Source organism: Haliaeetus albicilla, chromosome 3 (assembly GCF_947461875.1).
Source record: "Haliaeetus albicilla chromosome 3, bHalAlb1.1, whole genome shotgun sequence".
NCBI lineage: Eukaryota > Metazoa > Chordata > Aves > Accipitriformes > Accipitridae > Haliaeetus > Haliaeetus albicilla.
In genome coordinates this window covers 40,186,024-40,204,468 of record NC_091485.1, presented here as the reverse complement: position 1 = coordinate 40,204,468, position 18,445 = coordinate 40,186,024, and the positions used below count along the sequence as shown (strand labels likewise).

The window sequence follows — 18,445 nt, the reverse complement described above, 5'->3', positions numbered from 1 at the left end:
TACTCTGATACTGAAATAACACAAGGCACAGTGTGTATGGCTGCCCCTGTGAGTACTGAAAGCCTCTTCAACATCTAGGCACATCTTGTCAGAAAAAAAGCATCCTGTGGCTATGCAAAAGCAGGGCAGGATAGCTGCTGTTCTCTGATTTCAGTTCCCTTAGGAGTTAAAACCCATGGGACGCTGACAACACACAATGACCACCGGCTAAATAACTTTTCTCTGAATCTCACCAGGAGTGGTTATCAAGCAGTATTGTTTCTGGATGGTAAAAACAGGGAACATCAGTTCTGTCAGCCAAATAGCAATTGCAAACCTGCTTTCAAACCTCTACCATAATGTATTCCGAAGACCATTGGGCTCTTCCACATTGTCATCTGGCAGATTCAGAAATGTGATCATTTAAGGTCACATTGTACAAACACCAGTGTATTCATTAGGAGCCATATATAAGCCAACATGCATATATCTCATATTTGTATACCAATGAGAGAATAAGATGGGCTGATCTTTATGCAGACAAGTATGCAGTGAAAAATAAACAGGGGTTATTGGAGTTATTTGATTCTGCTGGTGTAATAAAGCAGTAATATTCAAAGCTGGCAAAAGACAGATAAAATTACTGTCAAAATCTCATCTAAGTAATTGCAGTGGGGTTAGTTCTTGCTGATGTTTTAGCCAAATCTAATTTCTATGGAACAATGTGCAGAAAAGCTCAGCCCCAAGTACCAACATCTGTATATTCTTCAGGTTAAAATGGTAATCATTAAGATTACTTGTCTTCAGAGCAAGTGATGTAGGGGAATTCTGAAGCAAACTAACAAGGCTGGATAAATCCCTAAGGAGCTATAATTGCTGAAGACGGTATAGAGCAGAAACAGCCTGTTCTGGGTCAATACACATGGAACAACTATTTGAGATAGTACAAACAGATCAGCTGAGAAAAGACAGAAAACAGTGGCAGCTGCAGAGAGCTGGCAACACTGTCAGGTGACGTTAAATGGAACCAAATGTAATGGTAAGGCAAAGAATTGAGAACCCAGAGTATCATTTACCTATACATCAAAAGTATCACTCCTGCCTATGACTATTCTGACTTACGTGACTTACCTCTCTCATGTTACACCAAATGCCCCAAACACTGAGGTCCATGAGATATTCCTGTGACATTGCTGTTGCTGCTGACTGGCAAGCATGCTGGATGCATCTGTCTATTCTATATTCTAGGAGTGCTCTCATAATTTTTCTTCAGTTTTTCATTGCTATGTTGTGGGAGTGTCAACTGGAAGGAGGCAATCTTTTCTCAACTGATGCAAAGCCAAAAAATGCCTCATGGCCAAGTTTTTCTTTTTAAGAACTTAGATTTTTGCTTTATCACAAAAGCTGCGAATCTAGATCCATGCTCTGTCATTTAGAGGTGGGAAAATTTTGGCTTGCAAGAATTTTTTGGCTGTCTCCAGATTATGTCATGAAGGAAGAGTCCATTTAAGGCCAGAACCATATAATTCAAAATATGAAAAGGCTTCTCACAGCTTTTACTGTAATAAAATGTTATTTTACTGCTTTAGGTTCCCACAATGCAAGACAGTTGGTCAGGCAGTTTTGGTCCTGGATTGCCTCTAACCTGATCACGACTGTGAGAAGGGACGCCCTCATCTGCTGGTAAGAGCAATGACTTTATTGCTGACAGGTTTACTCTAGAATCAGTATTTTTGTTGGATCTTATTTAATCTCCTTGATGGGGCATGCAAGATGCATATACGCTCCATGAAATGCTGCTACTCAGCAACTGAAAGGCAGCTGCTACTCAGATTTACTCATACCTTGTACACTTAAGGTACATTCCTTTTCTAGAATCAGATCGAGCACAGGCATGGAACAATATTTTGTGATTTGTTACAAGTAAATCATGAGCAGTAGCCTGACTCCCTACTGGGAGAAACTGGGACACCTGAGAAGAGGGGAGCAAATAGCATAAGAAAAAGTTCCCAAGTATTAGCAGTCAGAACCCAGAGGACAGTCTTTCTGTGAGGCTATGGACAGCATATGTGTTCATACACAGTTACCTGTATCAGGTTTTACTAACTCCCTGTTTCCTTACTGAAATTTAAACACCACAGTGGGTCTGTTATGTATTCCACATATCTGTTTAGCTCATTCAATGTTATAATTAGTCAACAAACCCCATTGTTTTAAATAGGTAAAAAAAGTTTAAATTAGAGCTGGATTAATAAAACCACTTTAAAATAAAATTAAGAACATTGTCGTTTGGTATTTTCATTTATAAGTATCGTGCTTGTTAAGGGGCATTTCAGGTACCTGCAATCCATCACAGCATTAAAAAGCTGGATGCTTCAGAAAGAGACAAAGAAAGACTATGCCATCTCTAAAAGCAACTAGAACATGATTTTGCTGAGACTGCAGCATAGTTTTTCATTAAAATGGGGTTATGCATTTAGTTAGGCATATTTCCCCAAAACCACTAAACTTCACAAGTGGTGAAGGATTTACTCCAGTGTTTTCATAATTAACATGAACTAGGTTTCATTTTTCAAAAATGCTCACATTTTGAAGTGCTATATAGCCTAACTTCTGCAACTAATTACTTAAGTAAAATTGTATGGCTAAGAATGTAATTGTATGTACATTAAAAGCCAAATCTCACCAGTTAGTCACTGTTTACTGTTAGCTTTTGGGCAGCTAGGACAGAATTTGGCACAAACTAGACAAAATCATGGTCTAAGACACAAACTGTCAGTTACCTTGGCACAGACTGTGGCGTTCGATCCCTCACTCCTAAATTCTTGGCTGTGTTTTGTACTCTCGCACCCTGTGAAAGACAAACAATAATTTTGCTTAATTTAGTCCAACACAAGTTAGAAAGTTTTCTGAGCTTTCCAGATGAACATAACTACTGAATATAATGAATTAATACATATACTCCATGTCCCAAAACAACTCTCCTCTTCTAAGGTGGGGAACAAGTTAAAGCAGTACATTAATTCTCAACTTAGAGAAATATGCAGAAAAGAGACAAAATCTTTCCATTTGTCATTAAATAAATGTGTACATATATATCTTACTAACATAAAAGATTTCATAAAAAATTAACATTTAAGCTTTAAAATAATTCAAACACATGTTGTTTCAATTTGTTTCATTTTTGTCATCATTCTCTGTAGAAGGCATGGAAAACAAAGTTATTTTCTGAAATGTCACTTATCTCCTTCCGAACAAACAAATATTACAGATTATTTCCTATGTATAGCCTTCTATTTAAATCTAGAAAAATGGCCTAAATTGAGGCACTGAATTAGGATTAGAAAAATGCAGGTCCTGATCTTCCTTTATAATCACAGAATCACACAAAAAAAAAAAAAAAAAAAAAAAATGTTGGAAGGGACCTCCCGAGTCCAACATGCCTGCTTAAAGCAGGGTCAAATAGAGAAGCTGGTCTCTCTGTACCTCAATTGATTGTTTGAAAAACAATAATGAAAATACTTTTGTCTCACTGACTCATCCAGTAAGGAAGAATTTTATAAAACATACAAAATGTTCATATACCATAATAGTAAAAAAACCAGACTCTTCTGCAAACAAACTAGCTTAAACATATGAAAGAACATAGTAAAATTTGGTTTTAGATGATGAGGTCTAGCTTTAAAGTGCAGCTTTATTTATGTAAAGTAGTCATCATAAAGAAACGTATCTGTTAGATTTACAGTCTCTACGTTTTCTAACGTTTTAAAGGAGATGGAAACTACTTGTTCTGTCTATAATACATACACTGACTCTCCCTTTATTTCTCCTTCTGTACTACCTAAATTCAGGAGAAAATAACAAAGAACAAAAAATATTCTTACAGTGAGATCTTAGACTGGTGTAAGACATCAAAGATAATTTATGTTCCAAACAGAGCTGCAATGGCAGCGGTACATAATGTAAAAATGAGGTATAATCATTGATTTAATACATCAAATAGGACTAGAACTTGCACTTGACTGAAGCCTGGTACCCAGGTAACTGAGACATTACTAGTTCACTGTTATGGGCTCAAACAAAAGATGAAAAAGGCTGGCTGGTTACACACAGATAGGTTCTCAGAGTTTATGTAGATCAACACATGCAACAAAAAATACTGTGTCTTTACATTTCTTTTAGGAAAAAAATAGTGGTAAAGATAGAGAAAATAACTAGAGTACCTAAAAAACTGAAGGCAGTATACAAAAGTGATTTTACTAGTTTTACATCTAGGTCAGTAAGCTTGTCTCCAACAATTGCAAAAGACATGACTGCAGACCATGACAAACGTATCGTATGTCCTTCGCCAGAAACTCCTCCAGAATTCAATCATTAGTCACTCAATACTTCCTCTGTTCAGCAGTGAGTATGTATTTGATCAATTGCAGTGATTCTCTTCTCTTCTTTCCCATCTCATCTTGAACCCATGGATAACTTCACATCACTAACCTCCTTGTGGAAGATCATCAACATCTTGGGTACAGTCATAGCTTGTTGTGTCAAAACCCACTATTTTAGTTTGGTTTGAATCTGCCAGTTTCATTTGATGCCTTTAGTTCTGCACTGGTGAGGACAATGGTCAGTCCCTAGCTGTTCTTTAGACCTCTGTCATATCCTCCTTCACCATGAAGCTGAACAATCCTAGATTATTTTGTCTGTCTGCCCTGTCTATAAACCATTCCCAACCATTGATCATTTTTTTCTGACCTTCTCTGAACCTTCTCCATTATGCTATATCCTTATGGAATGGATCAGAACATCAGACAGTTCAAAATGAAGGGTCATGACAGCATGATTTCTACTTTGTCATCTATCCTTGCCTAAACCATTATAAATTCTGATTTGCTTTATTGATAGCTACTGAGAACTGAGCTGATGTTTTCTACCATATCCTGAGGTCTTGAGTGTGAGATGTAATGGCAAGCTCACAGTCAATTATTTTGAACATGAACTTAGGGTTTGGTTTTTTCCCCCATGTGCATCACTTAAGAGTTATCTATACTGATTTTCATCTGCCATTTTATTGCTCAATCATGAAGCCCTGCAAGATCCTTTTGTAATTCTTCATAGTTTCTTCTCATCTTTAGTAAAAACTTTAAAAGTGTTCAGAGGAGAATAGGGAGAATGATTAGGTAAGAAAGCACAACTGAAAAAAGAAAGATCAGATGAACAAGTGATGGCTTATCAGGGAAATGATAATCAAATTCGGGACAGACGTTTTAGTGGGGCCTGTAGCAATAGGCCAAGGGGTGATGGTTTTAAACTAAAAGAAGGTAGATTCAGACTAGATATAAGAAAGAATTTTTTTTACAGTGACAGTGGTGAAACACTGGAACGGGTTGTCCAGAGAGGTCGTAGATGCCCCATCTCTGGAAACATTCAAAATACTAAAAGTCTACTGCTAAAAAGGGAGTAAAATAAAAATAAATTAAAAAAAAAAAAAAAAGACTCAAATGAGGCACTAAGTAATACATCCTAATGAAAAGGTTAAGAAAACTCTGGAACAGACCACTTAGGAAGCATGGTGCAGGAGTCTCCACTACTGGAGGTTTAAGAACAAATATGACAAGTGTCTCATGAATTACATAAGGATAGCTGATCTGGTGTTGGTTACAAAGTTAGACAAGTTGAGTCCAGACCTTCAGCACCTTCAGTGTCCTTTCGTCAGTGCCATTTTCTAAAATTTTGTCATAATAAAGAAACCCCACCATGACGAATGCTGAGAATGGCATATGATTAACATAACTGAGAGCCAGAATATACATATACATGGGAAAACTATCTAAATTAATCACATGTAGGTCCTGAACATCGGTGCTGTGACTACCTCTGAGAACAAAACCAGCCTATTTTTACTTGCATCACTCACTAGACAAATTAATTTTAGTACCTTGCTCACATAATAAATCAAATGTGTTGATTTAAAAAGGAGTCTAGCTTTATACAACCATGTAAAAGGAGAACAAATTAGACCTTACTTAAAACCACCAGATTCTTATTTCTTTTGAGTAAAAGCCCCCAAGAATTACTAGCAACTTGCTACATGACATCTCTTTGTCTCCACCGACCACCATTATACCATTTCTATTTCAATATACTGTTAATTTATACTTCTCCAATATTATTCTTAAAGCAATAGCAATGTAAATACCAACGCTTTTCATCTCATGTAGGCATAAGGAACAGTTGTGCTACATGGTTCCAGAATGCTTCCCTCTGTGTACCAGTACTGCCAGAGCACTGGTGAAAGATGCCAGCAGCTCTGAGGAAACACCACCATCAATCTGGACTCTTATGTATGAACTAGTATTCTCATTGCCATGAGAAAAAAATGACAGGTTTATTTTCAAGCTACACACTAATTTAAGAATAGCAAGAACCAGTCACATAAAGAAAACAGATTCTCTTTATGCCCTGCTCAAAGAACTCTAAATCAGTAGATTGAGAATTATTCAAAATGTAGTGCTGTTATTATAATGATGAAAAGGCATGGAAAAAGGATTACTCACTTAAAAGACAGCACAAATTTTCTCCTAGCCTCTTCTGTTTCTCAGCTTTTTAGCTACCTTTCTTCCTCAGAGCCCTGTTGTCCCCCCTACAGCTCCCTTCATAGGCCTCTGTCCTCTCCACACTTTGCTGCATCCTGAAGACACACTCCTGTCAGGATGTTTTACATAGTATTTTGTGGGTACAGATGTTTACATGAATAAACATACGTGAGTAAATAGTTACTAAAAGATAGTTGGGATGTTTTGTCAAAATTTTTATTTTTAAAAATCAATCTAGACTGGATTAGCAGATGAAAACCAGAAATCATTTAACTAAAACCATCCCACAGACCCAAGTTCATACCAACACTCACAAGTTGGTCTCTTTTCTTTAGTTCTTGCAGAACAGGTGCTTGCAAATACCTAATTATAACTGACAGGGCAATTACTTTGTCAATTGTTCCAACAACACAGTCAGGGCTATTATGAGTCTTGTTATCAATTTCAAAGAAAAAAAACATTTCCTGAGGTCATTGATTCAATCAGGTGTCTCCATTATTCGGTACTGGTGCCCCAAGCTGGAAGAGGTATCAGCTTTGAGTAGAGGCAATTTCCCCTTGTGGAAAGCTGATACTGCTAGGAGCTAACACTGCTGGCTTCTACAGAATAACAGATGGAATAGAGGTCCTTCCATTTGCACCTTCCTGTGGCTGATCTCTTTATTCCACAAAAGATTCAGGGTATAAATGGGCTTACAAAGTTTTTGTTTGTTTGTTTGTTTTGCATTAAGCCAGGTAGAAAACACATGTATTGCCCTTAACTAAATGTTCTGCATCAAACCCCAAGAAGTGCTTTTTTTTTCCCCTCCAAGTTTTATGGCCTGCATTATGCTCCTGACAGTTAAATCCTACAGATAATTTAAACATTAAATTCAGAACAGGTTTCTAGAAAATACCACAGTGCGTTGTTGAAATTACTCCAAAATGTTTAGAATTTAATGGAGGGTTGTATTTCTACTACAGAACTCCAAGACTGATTTAAAATTACAACAAAAGATTATCACTCTATCAAATGCTGTAGTGGTTTCCTGCAAGAGGAATAACGTGTGAAAAAAGTCTGCCTTGATATACTAGCAGACTTTTTTGCAGTGTCTGTGGGTGGTATTGAGATATTGGTATCTTTAACAGCTATTGATCACCTGCTGTTTTACTTCAGAGAATGTAGCCTCACTGGAGGCCGCTTTCTACACCTCTATTTGAGCAAGTACAGTTACAGCTGCTCAAAATCATGCAAGTTACTTTCATTTTGTCTTTCATTTTCATTTAATAAACTGTGGAAGATCCACAAATTAATCAGCATTTTTGAAAACGGTCTAGAACTGTATATTGGAAATGTACCCTTTGACAGAATAAATCCTGCAAGCAGACATATGCAAAACTCTACATCCACTTTTTTTTTTGATTGCAAAACACCCAGATATGCCTTTTGTCTAGAACTTCAGGAGCAGATATATCAACCTACACATGCAAGTTTATCCTTATACAGCAGTAGCTTTCTTTTCAAGTCAAGTCAAAGCCATAATTCCTGAGCAGACCTACATTTATTCACCACAGAAACTTAATTTATGCACCGAATAAAGTGGAAATCCGATATGAAAAGGAATGAGACTAATTACTCTGATGTATCCATGTTAGGCAGCAGCACTTACATATAACTGATCAGACTCTATGGCTTGAGAATATCTACACAATTGCTTTAACAGGCTAAAGGTTTGATCTAGCATATGTGCATTTTTGTCAAAAGCAAGTTAGAAGTAAAGTACAGTTTAATCATTTTTGTAACTAAACTGTGATCACTGCATGGAATATGTAGCAAAATTAATGAAAATAATAAAATTAGATTCAAACTAAAAACCAGAAATTATGAATCTTGTCTTATCTGTGATTAATTGTTCCAATATTTAATTATCTTTTTTTCACTTCAAGATTGAGTGCATCCTGTGTCTTGTTTACGCTTTTCACTTCAAGATTGAGTGCATCCTGTATCTTGTTTATGCTTTTGTCATAAGGTTGAAAGCTACCACAGGCTGGGATGGATATGTGTTCCATATGCACACAGAGTGATTAAACCCCCACTCAACCTTGCTTTGATCAACTGAATAGGTTGAGCTCTTTAATCTTTACTTCATAAGCCTTGTCTAACAACCTCTGGATCATTTGAGCTCCTCCTTTGAACTCTTTCCAAGATTCCAAACATCGTTTTGAAAGTATTTATCTGATAATAAGATATTCTAGGAAAAGTGGTACCAATACAGCAGAGTGTATCCCCCATTTTTGGTTGATATTGCCATTTAATCCACTATTTTTTGTTATACCTTAGCACTAAGAGTTCATGTTGAAGTGGTTATTTATCCACAACAGCCTCTATATCCTAATATTCTATTATGACCAAAGAGTGAAAAACACTATTTTGAAATAAGCACACTTATTGTGGTTTAACCCCAGCTGGCAACTAAGCAAAAGCAGCAAAACATCGTCTTTGGGAATCTTGCCTGTAAAGTTAAGAACAACAGTGTTTATTTCTCCCTTCCCCTCCTACACTTCTCCTTCATTCAGTACATGAGTAACTTTTTATTAACAAGAGTTAATAATCTTAAGTTATTTTTATGGGTAATATATATTTAAATAAAGACTTTCTTACTCAACAGACTATTTTGATGTAAGATAATGCCACAACAGTTACTATACAAAAATCATTAAGTAAAATCAACCCTGTAAAAATTATGACCCTTTTACACATACAAAGAAAGCAAGCATCTGGTTAAAAACAGCCTGTTGCATTATTTAAAAAAAAAAACAAAACACCTTTCAGTCAACAATAAAGGAAGAGAATTAAAAAAACCCCAACAAAATACCCAAACTAAGAAAACTCACACAGACATTACACAACATTAAGATGGAGGTTAAAAAAATGCTTGGTCAAGTCATTCTTGTTTGATGATTACACATCTTGTTAGGAAATATCAAGATGTTACCCACAGCGAGCATCTTACCTGTTTGCGCATGACATCTGTAGCTTGCATGATATAGCGAGGAGGTAGCCCATGGCTCCGAGCCAGAATGATCGCCTGCTCCAGGGTAACACTCAGAGTGCAGCTACAATGGAAGACAGAAGTCAGCTATATGCTAGCAGTGATTTCCTTAAAATAATTGCTTTTAGATCAAATATCTTTTTTAAAAAAAGTTATAAATAAAAAGATTACATAGTAGACCTGCCCCCTATCCCTCCCCCACCCATGCAGGCATTAGCCTGAACATTAAAATGTTTCTTAAGTAAAAAGATTTTGAGTGTAACAAGTGTTCGTGCTGACTTACAACCAAATGCATTTGCCTTGTTTTGCTGTTGTTTAAAAAAAAAACAAAACACAAAAACAATAAAAACCACAACCCAACTATGGCTTAGCAAGTACATGAGAGCGCAACAACCCAAGGAGAAGAATTTTTTTGTAAATCCCTTTCCAGGTGGTTTCTGCACATGTTATCTCTCACCCACCGCTATTAATGCAGACCCTAGCTTTAGTACCAGGATCCTGACATCTTGCCATTAATTTAGCTTGGCTATTCTCATGGCACATTAGTGCAGTTCAGTCCAAAATTAAGAGACGTTTAGCCCTTTCAAAAAAGTAAATAAATAAATAGAGCATTCCTTCAAATAAACTGTCCTCTCCTACTTTGCCAATCTTTTTTCAAGTAAACACTTGAGGACAAAAACTGATCATGGTACCACATCATAATGAAAAGGCTGTAATTGCTTTGTCAGAGCAACCAGGGAAGTTTCAGAGCTAAAGATCTTGCTGTAGGAAAATCTGTCATCAAACCAGACAAGAACTAGCAGGGAAAGTCATTCTGGACATGCCGTCCGATTTCAGTTGTCATGGTGAGGACAAGGACAAATAGTTGGTTTCTTATACAATCAAGAACAAAGCTGTAGAAGACTCACAGATAAAGGCAACAAAACTGAGTAGAAACAGGTACTTTTTGGAAGGCATAACATGTTTGAGAGCTGCTATCATCCAAGAGGTGAGAGTGGCTCCATTCTGCACCAGCAAGCTGCTTAATGATTTTTCTGTTCACAGCCGAAGTACTGCAATAATCAAATCTCTTCAACCAGAAAGATGAGGTGTACAGAAAATGATCCTACCTCAGCAGAACCTGACAAAAGCTGCATATTTCAAATTCAAATAATAAAACTAAGACACATGGTTAAAATATACTTTTGAGTAGCCTTTGTTCAAAATCCTGACCAAAAGATTCTGCATAGTTTATATTATGCACACAGAACAGACAATATGTTTCAATCAAACACTCATCTTGCTGAGCAGAAGATCTGTAGGAGGAAGAATGTGTCTGCACTTATTTTCTTACTGAACCCTCCCCACCGACACATTTTAAATACCACTTAAGTAAATTTATGGACTGTAAAAAGTTTCACAGTAGTGAGTGTAGAAGATACTAAATTTGATCTGTAGCTTTATTAATGGCCTTTCATTAAAAATTTAAACTAAGTGATTTTCCTTGGTAATGAAATAAATTTTTTTCCCCAGTTTTTTGTATGCACTGACCTCAGAGTTAACTTGAAGCAAAAACCTATTGATCTTTTGTGTTATATGTTTGATTAAGGTGCATAAAAGTTAAATATTAGACTAGAAGTTATAAGCACTGTGTTTTCATCTTGTCTTTGAAAGGTGAAATATTGCCCAAATAAAGTACATGCTTGTAATATTTGCCAGCACCAAAATCTAAACATCTAACCTTCAAGACCAGACTGCAAAGGAAGCTTTGTCTCATTGACAATGGGGAAAAAGCAAGTGTATCTGAAATCTAATTTGACAGGTGTAATCTAAGCCAGAGAAAAAGAGTAAAAAGTCTCTCTGTAGGTATAATAGAGGTTAATGGGCTCACAGTACAGCTTTCAACCAACCAGTTACTGAGCCAATTTTCCCATAAATCCCATCTTCCTGGAACGCAAAAGACTGAAAGAACAGAAAAATCATATTCTGCATGCGTGATATCAAAACTAACAAAAGAACCTACTAAATGATGGTCAGCTTGAAGAATTAGGTGCAAACACTAATCTTGTGATTGGAAAAGACTGCCAAACTGCTCCCTATCCAAAACCTGATGAAATGGCTGGTGATCATGGACATTATGAGCCATCTACATTTTGACAGTGCCAACCAGGATTGAGAAATAAGGTTGTCAGGTGTGTAAAGACATAACCACAGTGGGAAAAGCAGACACAAAGAATAAAATAGCATAATGAAGATTTCTTTAATAAGCTACTATGGAGGTAGGCAACAACTACAGTACAGTCCTGAAGCACATAGGCTAAAATTGAAGATCTCACCTCAAGGCAAAAAAGAATAGTAATTCTAAGGATAATATTTTTAACATATCCTAGGAAATTAGTAGTGAAGACACTCAAGATGACAGCAGCAATGACATTAACTATTATCACACCTCTTTAATAAAACATCTTACATTCGAGGTGAAGTCCTACAGTAATGGTGGTTAGATACATCCACTGTTTCTTTTAAAAAACATTCTTACTTGTTAACGTATGTTAAAAAATGTTAAAATAGCATCAGTGGCATGATTGCATTTCAATATACTATTTCATTAGAGATGCAATTCAGTATCACTGTGTTCCTCTTAAGGCATGTAAAAGGTCTGATGTATGGTAGAATTAAATATAAATTATTGGATATGGCTTTTGTCATGTGATTATGAAATAATTACTACTTTCTAAATATAAAAACCAATGACACTCAAATAGCTTCATTTTGGTTGAATACTGAATCAATGAGATGGCATCCTCTAATAAAACTGATATATAAACCTTCCATGGTACTATGCTGAACTGGCTCACTAGTAAACATATATTTACATGCTGGTGCTCTCTCCCAGCTCTTCAAATACAGTTTTTGAATTACTACATATCCATTATCACAAATCAAACTGCCCTGGAAACCAGCTGTGAAAGAAACAAATGCACACACAAAACATCGGATGGTAACATGGAAAAGTCATAACTGGAAGTACCTCAGCAATTGGGCTGCCAAGCACAGAGAGATAAAGCAAATGCAAATTTAAACAAATACAACTTGTACACTTTTATGAAACAATATGAAAGCTGGGAATTCCTCATATGGTAAGACTGTTCTGGTGGTCTGAGCAAGGTTCAATATCAAGGATTGTCAGCAAATATGTGCAATATGTAATAATCTACCCTTCTCCCCCATTTTGAGAGCTGATAAGCAGATGGTATTAAAGTTTACAAAGCAATTTGGAAGCAGTTCTGACCACCGAAAGTATCTGGTCATTTGGATGCAATCAGTCCAGAGAAACCAAACGAGGAAAATATTAGGGGAAAAACTCCTTCCATGCTCTCATAACATTTTGTTATGGGAAGCATAAATCCCAAATTCATATATTTTACAGTGTAAACAAATCAAAATCTGTTCTCACTCCCTCTCTCTTCCTCTCATCCCTTTTTTTACGCCAGAAAAACAAAAGACACAAATTCATCATCTCAGAATTTATGTCGGTTAGAATCACAAATTACCTGCCTTGACAGATTACAGCAGCAAGGCAGCACAGACATTTGGCTTTCCCAGAACAACTGGGCTGAGAATTCCTCATTTCACCCATTTGGTTTCCAAGAAACAGAAGGGGCTGCAGCTGCTCCCAGTCCCTGCTATCCCCAGTCTCCCATCAGTCATGACAGTATTGATGTGAAGATTAAATACACACTTTCAAACATCTTCGGTATCAGACCATCCTGAACAAAAGAGGTTAAATCATTTTCTGTCACCAATAGTCTATTTGTTTCTGACTGGATGTGAGTTTTACTAAAAGGGCTGCAAATTGACTAGATAGACATACATCTACACTGAAAAATGGAGCTGTTAAAGAGGAAAACAGATTGAAAATTTCTAAGAAATTGATTATTTCGTGACAGCTTGTTTAATGTCACCTGAAAGGAAAAATAATTTGAGTTCACGTACACTACCTACAGAGCTGCCACTCAGCACACTGTGTATCTATGTTACCAGAGTAAAAAGAATCTAAATCATTCAGTTCATTCTCAGGTTTCAATTAGGATTCCAGCCATCCTACATCCAAAGATGCATCAAAATATGCCTTAGAAAAATGCCCTCAATAGAGAAGATGAGGTGAAACAAATTGGTTTAGTAGTTACCACAGTCAGAGATGTCGAAATGAATTATGTTCTGGTTATGTGAATAGGAAAAAATTATGAAAAGGATGCATGTATGCTTAGTCTACTTAAAATCTAAAGTTTCTACTCAACATGTAATTTAATGCCAATGTTATTATTTTAATTACTTTTCCTTCCATACATCATAAGCTAATCATACCTACATTTGACCACCTTTTAAACCAATTAAATGTGAAGTACTCACTTGTTTCTGCTGTCATTTAACTTAATGCTTATAGAGCAGCTATTATTTATGTCAGTCTATGCAGCAATTAAAAACTTAGTACTAAAGTAAGTCACTTTGGGGTAAACATTTTGGGGGGTATTTCTCTATAATTACTAGTGACAGCTGGGTAGTAGGTATTAATTCTGATGAGGAACCCAAAGAAGAAAATAAGTCATGATAAGCCTAAAAAGGAGCAAAAATGTTGTTCAGGACTATAAGAAATAAGCATAAAAACTATAGACAGGCCTAACTCAAGACTCTCCCACAATTTCTAAACTGTTCTCATTGTGGAATATGTCTCCATGCAAGTAAAACTGAAGTTTGCATTCTCTGTGCCCGTATACTGAAACTCTGCTGAACAAAATTTCATTTTGCAGAGACAGGGAAGTTGGGCCTCCCAATAGGTATTAGAGAGAAAATGAGCATGAAGTTCGTACATTAAACTACAATATTGTATTTTACAATTACAATAAATCTCTACTGGAGTTCAGGACTTAGGTTCAGTCCCTTTATGAACCTTTGTGAAGCCAAGCTGTTCCCAGTGTGGAAAGAGCCCTACTTTAGAGACCACTACTTTAAAATCAGCCTTGGATTGAACCCATCCACTGAAGGTTAGGCCAAAACTTGTGTTATTTTTGCCAACATATAGAAAGCCATTACATTGCAAGTGAAATATATTTATTCCATTATAATGGTTCAGTAATCATAAACAATGCTTCAAAAAGTAACTGTGGAAGATATTACATACACCACACAGAAATGGATAGTCCACGGTTAAGGGGACTTCTGCCTTCTAGCCATTAAGCATCAGCATGCACAGGTTTCCTTCACAAGAGGCACCACTGTGATTATGTAGTTGTGCAAACCTTAAAATACATCTATCCCAACTCCCTTATCAGGCATACATCCACCATCCCACAACAGGATAACCAGCTCTACCAGGTATTTTCAAACACAATCTACCAACAGATTTCTGACTTGCTGAAGTAGATGGCATGAACTTACCAAGCTAGAGAATCAGTCTTGGGAGGTAAGTATACATTAGCCATATTTCAGACCTAACCTTGGTTAATGACTTCTTTTGTAGTTTACAAATACGGTTTTAATCAGGTTTATTAGATTCAATATTAGTAATTTTTAATCCTGAAGCATGAAACATGCAGTAGGTAATAATGATTTCTTTTTCTGTAGTTTATTTGGAAGATTACTATCATCCAATCGATTTCCAGAAATAAAATATGACTACCTTTTTCAAAACAGAGAGCTTTTCAAAGAATAATGAAAAGAAAGAAAAAAAAAAAAGGATAACTTTTCAGCACGTATCTTCTGTCAGTGTTAAAAAACTGCACAGTTCTTCCTGTTAAGATCTTGCCACCTTTAATCAACTGCAAATGTTGCAAGGAGGCACTTCCACCATTAAATATTGTTTGTTTGATGAAAAGAACAGCATTTCCAAAAGATTCAAAGTATCCCATGCCTTCTGTTTGTTCATTCTCAGTCATATTTGCAAAAACAAACAAAAAAATCTAAAGTCAACTGAAAACCCAGCTTCAGCCATTATCTCTTGTTCTGTGCAGAAAGTCTTTCACATTAAAGGCTTCTTCCCATGTAAGCAGGCAAGTAAATCTGCTGGAAAATTCCAGTTTACTTCCTGTCTTGTAATAGTTCAGGTTATTCACCTAACTCTCTTCCACCTCAAAAATTAAAAAAGATTTGGATAAGGTTTTAATTTTAGATTATTTGAGAGGATCTATTCTATTTCTGTTGTAATGTAGCAGTTTTTTTAAGGAAGAATCAGATTCTCCCAAAGACCCGGACTGCAGATAAGGCAATACGGCAGGAACCGAAGCATGAGAGGATTATTCTACAGAGCACAGTGATAGAGTTTTGTTGTCAACCTTGCTACTAAATGTCCATAATGTTAAAAGAAATCCAAATAGAAAAAAAAGAACACCTTGAAATCCATACTAGTAACAACTTAGATCCATCTTATCTGTCTCAGTGCATTTTATGCACTTCTTTGCATTTTCAGATTGCATTTTAAATGAAATAGTCTCAGAATTTAAAACCTGCAAGAGAACTCTAGGACTACAGTCCTTCATATGTGTTAGAGATAACAAAGCAAAAATGTACTAGATTGCCTATGAACAGCAAATACAGATCAAAATAAAATGATCATCACTGTAGAAACAACCTATTTGTGCTAAATGTCTTGTTTATTTTGCCTTAAGATAAATTCTCACATTTCACAGTTATGTAACTGTATTCAAATAGTAACCAGCACAGAATGAAATACTCTACTATCCTAAATTATTTTATGAAAGGTTTGTTTATGCCTCAGTAGGTATCACAAAAATGCACTAACTGTAGACAGATATAACAAAACTGCCATTTAAAAAGTAGACGGGAATCTTGACCAAATGAGAAGGTAGCAGGACTAAGAGTACAGTTTAGACCAGAAGGCTGGAGAAGAGCAAGGATGTTTTTCAGCCTGTGCTGACCTGCCTCCTGAAAGTAGTCCCATCGATCCCAGAAAGCCTTCTTACTGTGGAGCTAATAGCCAGCCTAAATACAGCTGCAAAACTTCAAGGAGATTTCTTTTTTGTAGCACACAGTCATTGAGCTCAAAACTGAATTCCTACAGAAAAATTTCTAAAATAATCTAAAAGGAAGAATTCTTATGATAGAATGTCTAAAATATAAATTCAGAGCACCTATTTTTCACCTTGTTTCATTTGATTCACAGAAAGGCAGCTGGCCATGACACACAGCTTATGGTGTTACTCTGCTTTCCTATGTGGAAGATGGAGCAGGTTTAGCTGGATTGCAGGAGCTGTGCCAGCTACAGGAGACAGCATAATCAAGCCTTGGCAAAACCTGCCTCATCATTCAGCCCAGTGTCTGCCAGCCAGAACCCCACTGCTTGAAGGATGGTAACACTAGGGAGAGACTTTCTGGAGGGGAAATTAAAATTCAGAAAAGTAAATTAGACAGTGATTTTTCTGGGGTTCATCTAGATTATAAAAGACTTCTTTTCTCTTGATCCTCCAGGAAATGCAAAATTTTAAATAAACTTGGGATTTGTTTCATTTGGATGCTTTAAATTATTCCTTTGAGCCTGTAAGGCCTATGGTCCCTGAACAGACTTCCGCAGCTGCTGCACCTAATTTCATTTTGGCATAGAAAGGGGCTAGGACCTGTCTGTGCAGTGCAGTCTCGCTCTTCTCCCTCAAGCAGGAGCTAGCATCACGATTCAATAAAATTTAAAAGTGCCTTTCATCACCTACATTTATACAGAGTGATTGCAACTTCAAACAGAATGAATATAAGTAAAGAACGCAGAGCATTGTTTACAGGGTGACAGCTGATTGGCAGGCAGAAATATAATTACGGATAATAAAAAAGGGAAAATAGAACTGCAAACTATTGATTTCTTGGACTAATTTAGAGCTCTGTTCCTGATGTTGATCAACAAGGCATGTTCGCTTATGGTAATCCAAGGGGAGTTTGTAGTATTCACATGTCACTTAGGACAGGGAAGGTTAAAGGGACTTATTTTTCCCCATCCTTGTTTTTCTGATCATCGAAATATATTTGAAAAGAACTGCTGTCTGAAATAGATAGAGGATTTCAGGCTCTAATGTAAATTGGTAAACATATTGTCATAATAAAAATCAAAGCAAAGCAATCACCAGCAATTCAAAATCCCCAGCATTATCTTGGATATAGGGATGAAAATACGAACTCTGTCAAGCTGGTTTAGCCTAGTGCAGTGTAAAAAGCAATTTAATATGGATCGCAGAGAAGTCAGAAACCAAGACACTGCTGATCCAGAGATCAGCAATCACTGTCAAAGCAGACAAAGCTGCTGTTTCATAGTTCTTGGCCTCTTCTGCATAGGACTGCCACCCAGCACCTCCCTCCCAAGCTATCTGGGATTCACTTCTGGTTAGAAGGAGGGGTGGCAGAACACCCCCTCTCACCCCCTGTCAATCCATGACACCTAGGTTGAGAAAACATAGAAAGGACTTTCCAGTCAGTTCAGTAAGAGACAGATTAATCGAGTGACGGAAGGTTCATATATATTTTGTTTAAAGTCTATTAAATACGTCTAAATTCTGACAGATTAATGGTTTGCTCAGTTCCCACTCCCCATAAACAAAAGAGAGATGCTGACCATCAGAGCACCCTGTACACTTCCACACTCTCAGATGTTCTCTCCCATTAGAGACCAATCATAGAAATTAGGCTAAAAGGGGGGGGGGGGGGGGGGGGGTAAAAGGAAGCATACAGGAACCTTGCTCTGAGTTGATTATTCTTCATTTTTAAGATGGCAAGACTGATAAGTGAAGAATATACTTTCAAAGTTTAACCTGCAAAGACAATTCACATCTTTCCCCCATCTGCTTGCCTAGCAGCATCTGTAGATAAT

The 18,445-nt window shown here is 36.6% G+C and overlaps 1 protein-coding gene across 2 annotated transcripts in view; it reads right to left on the bottom strand.

Annotated features, from left to right (window-relative positions):
* Positions 1–18,445, bottom strand: part of PREX2 (phosphatidylinositol-3,4,5-trisphosphate dependent Rac exchange factor 2) — a 189,763-nt gene that overhangs the window by 6,621 nt on the left and 164,697 nt on the right. For both annotated transcript variants that reach the window (XM_069779486.1, XM_069779487.1), the window contains exons 39-40: positions 9,562–9,664; positions 2,763–2,830 (exon numbers count right to left, since the gene is read on the bottom strand). In XM_069779486.1, coding sequence (XP_069635587.1) covers positions 2,763–2,830; positions 9,562–9,664 — 171 coding nt within the window. The remainder of the gene's footprint in view (positions 1–2,762; positions 2,831–9,561; positions 9,665–18,445) is intronic.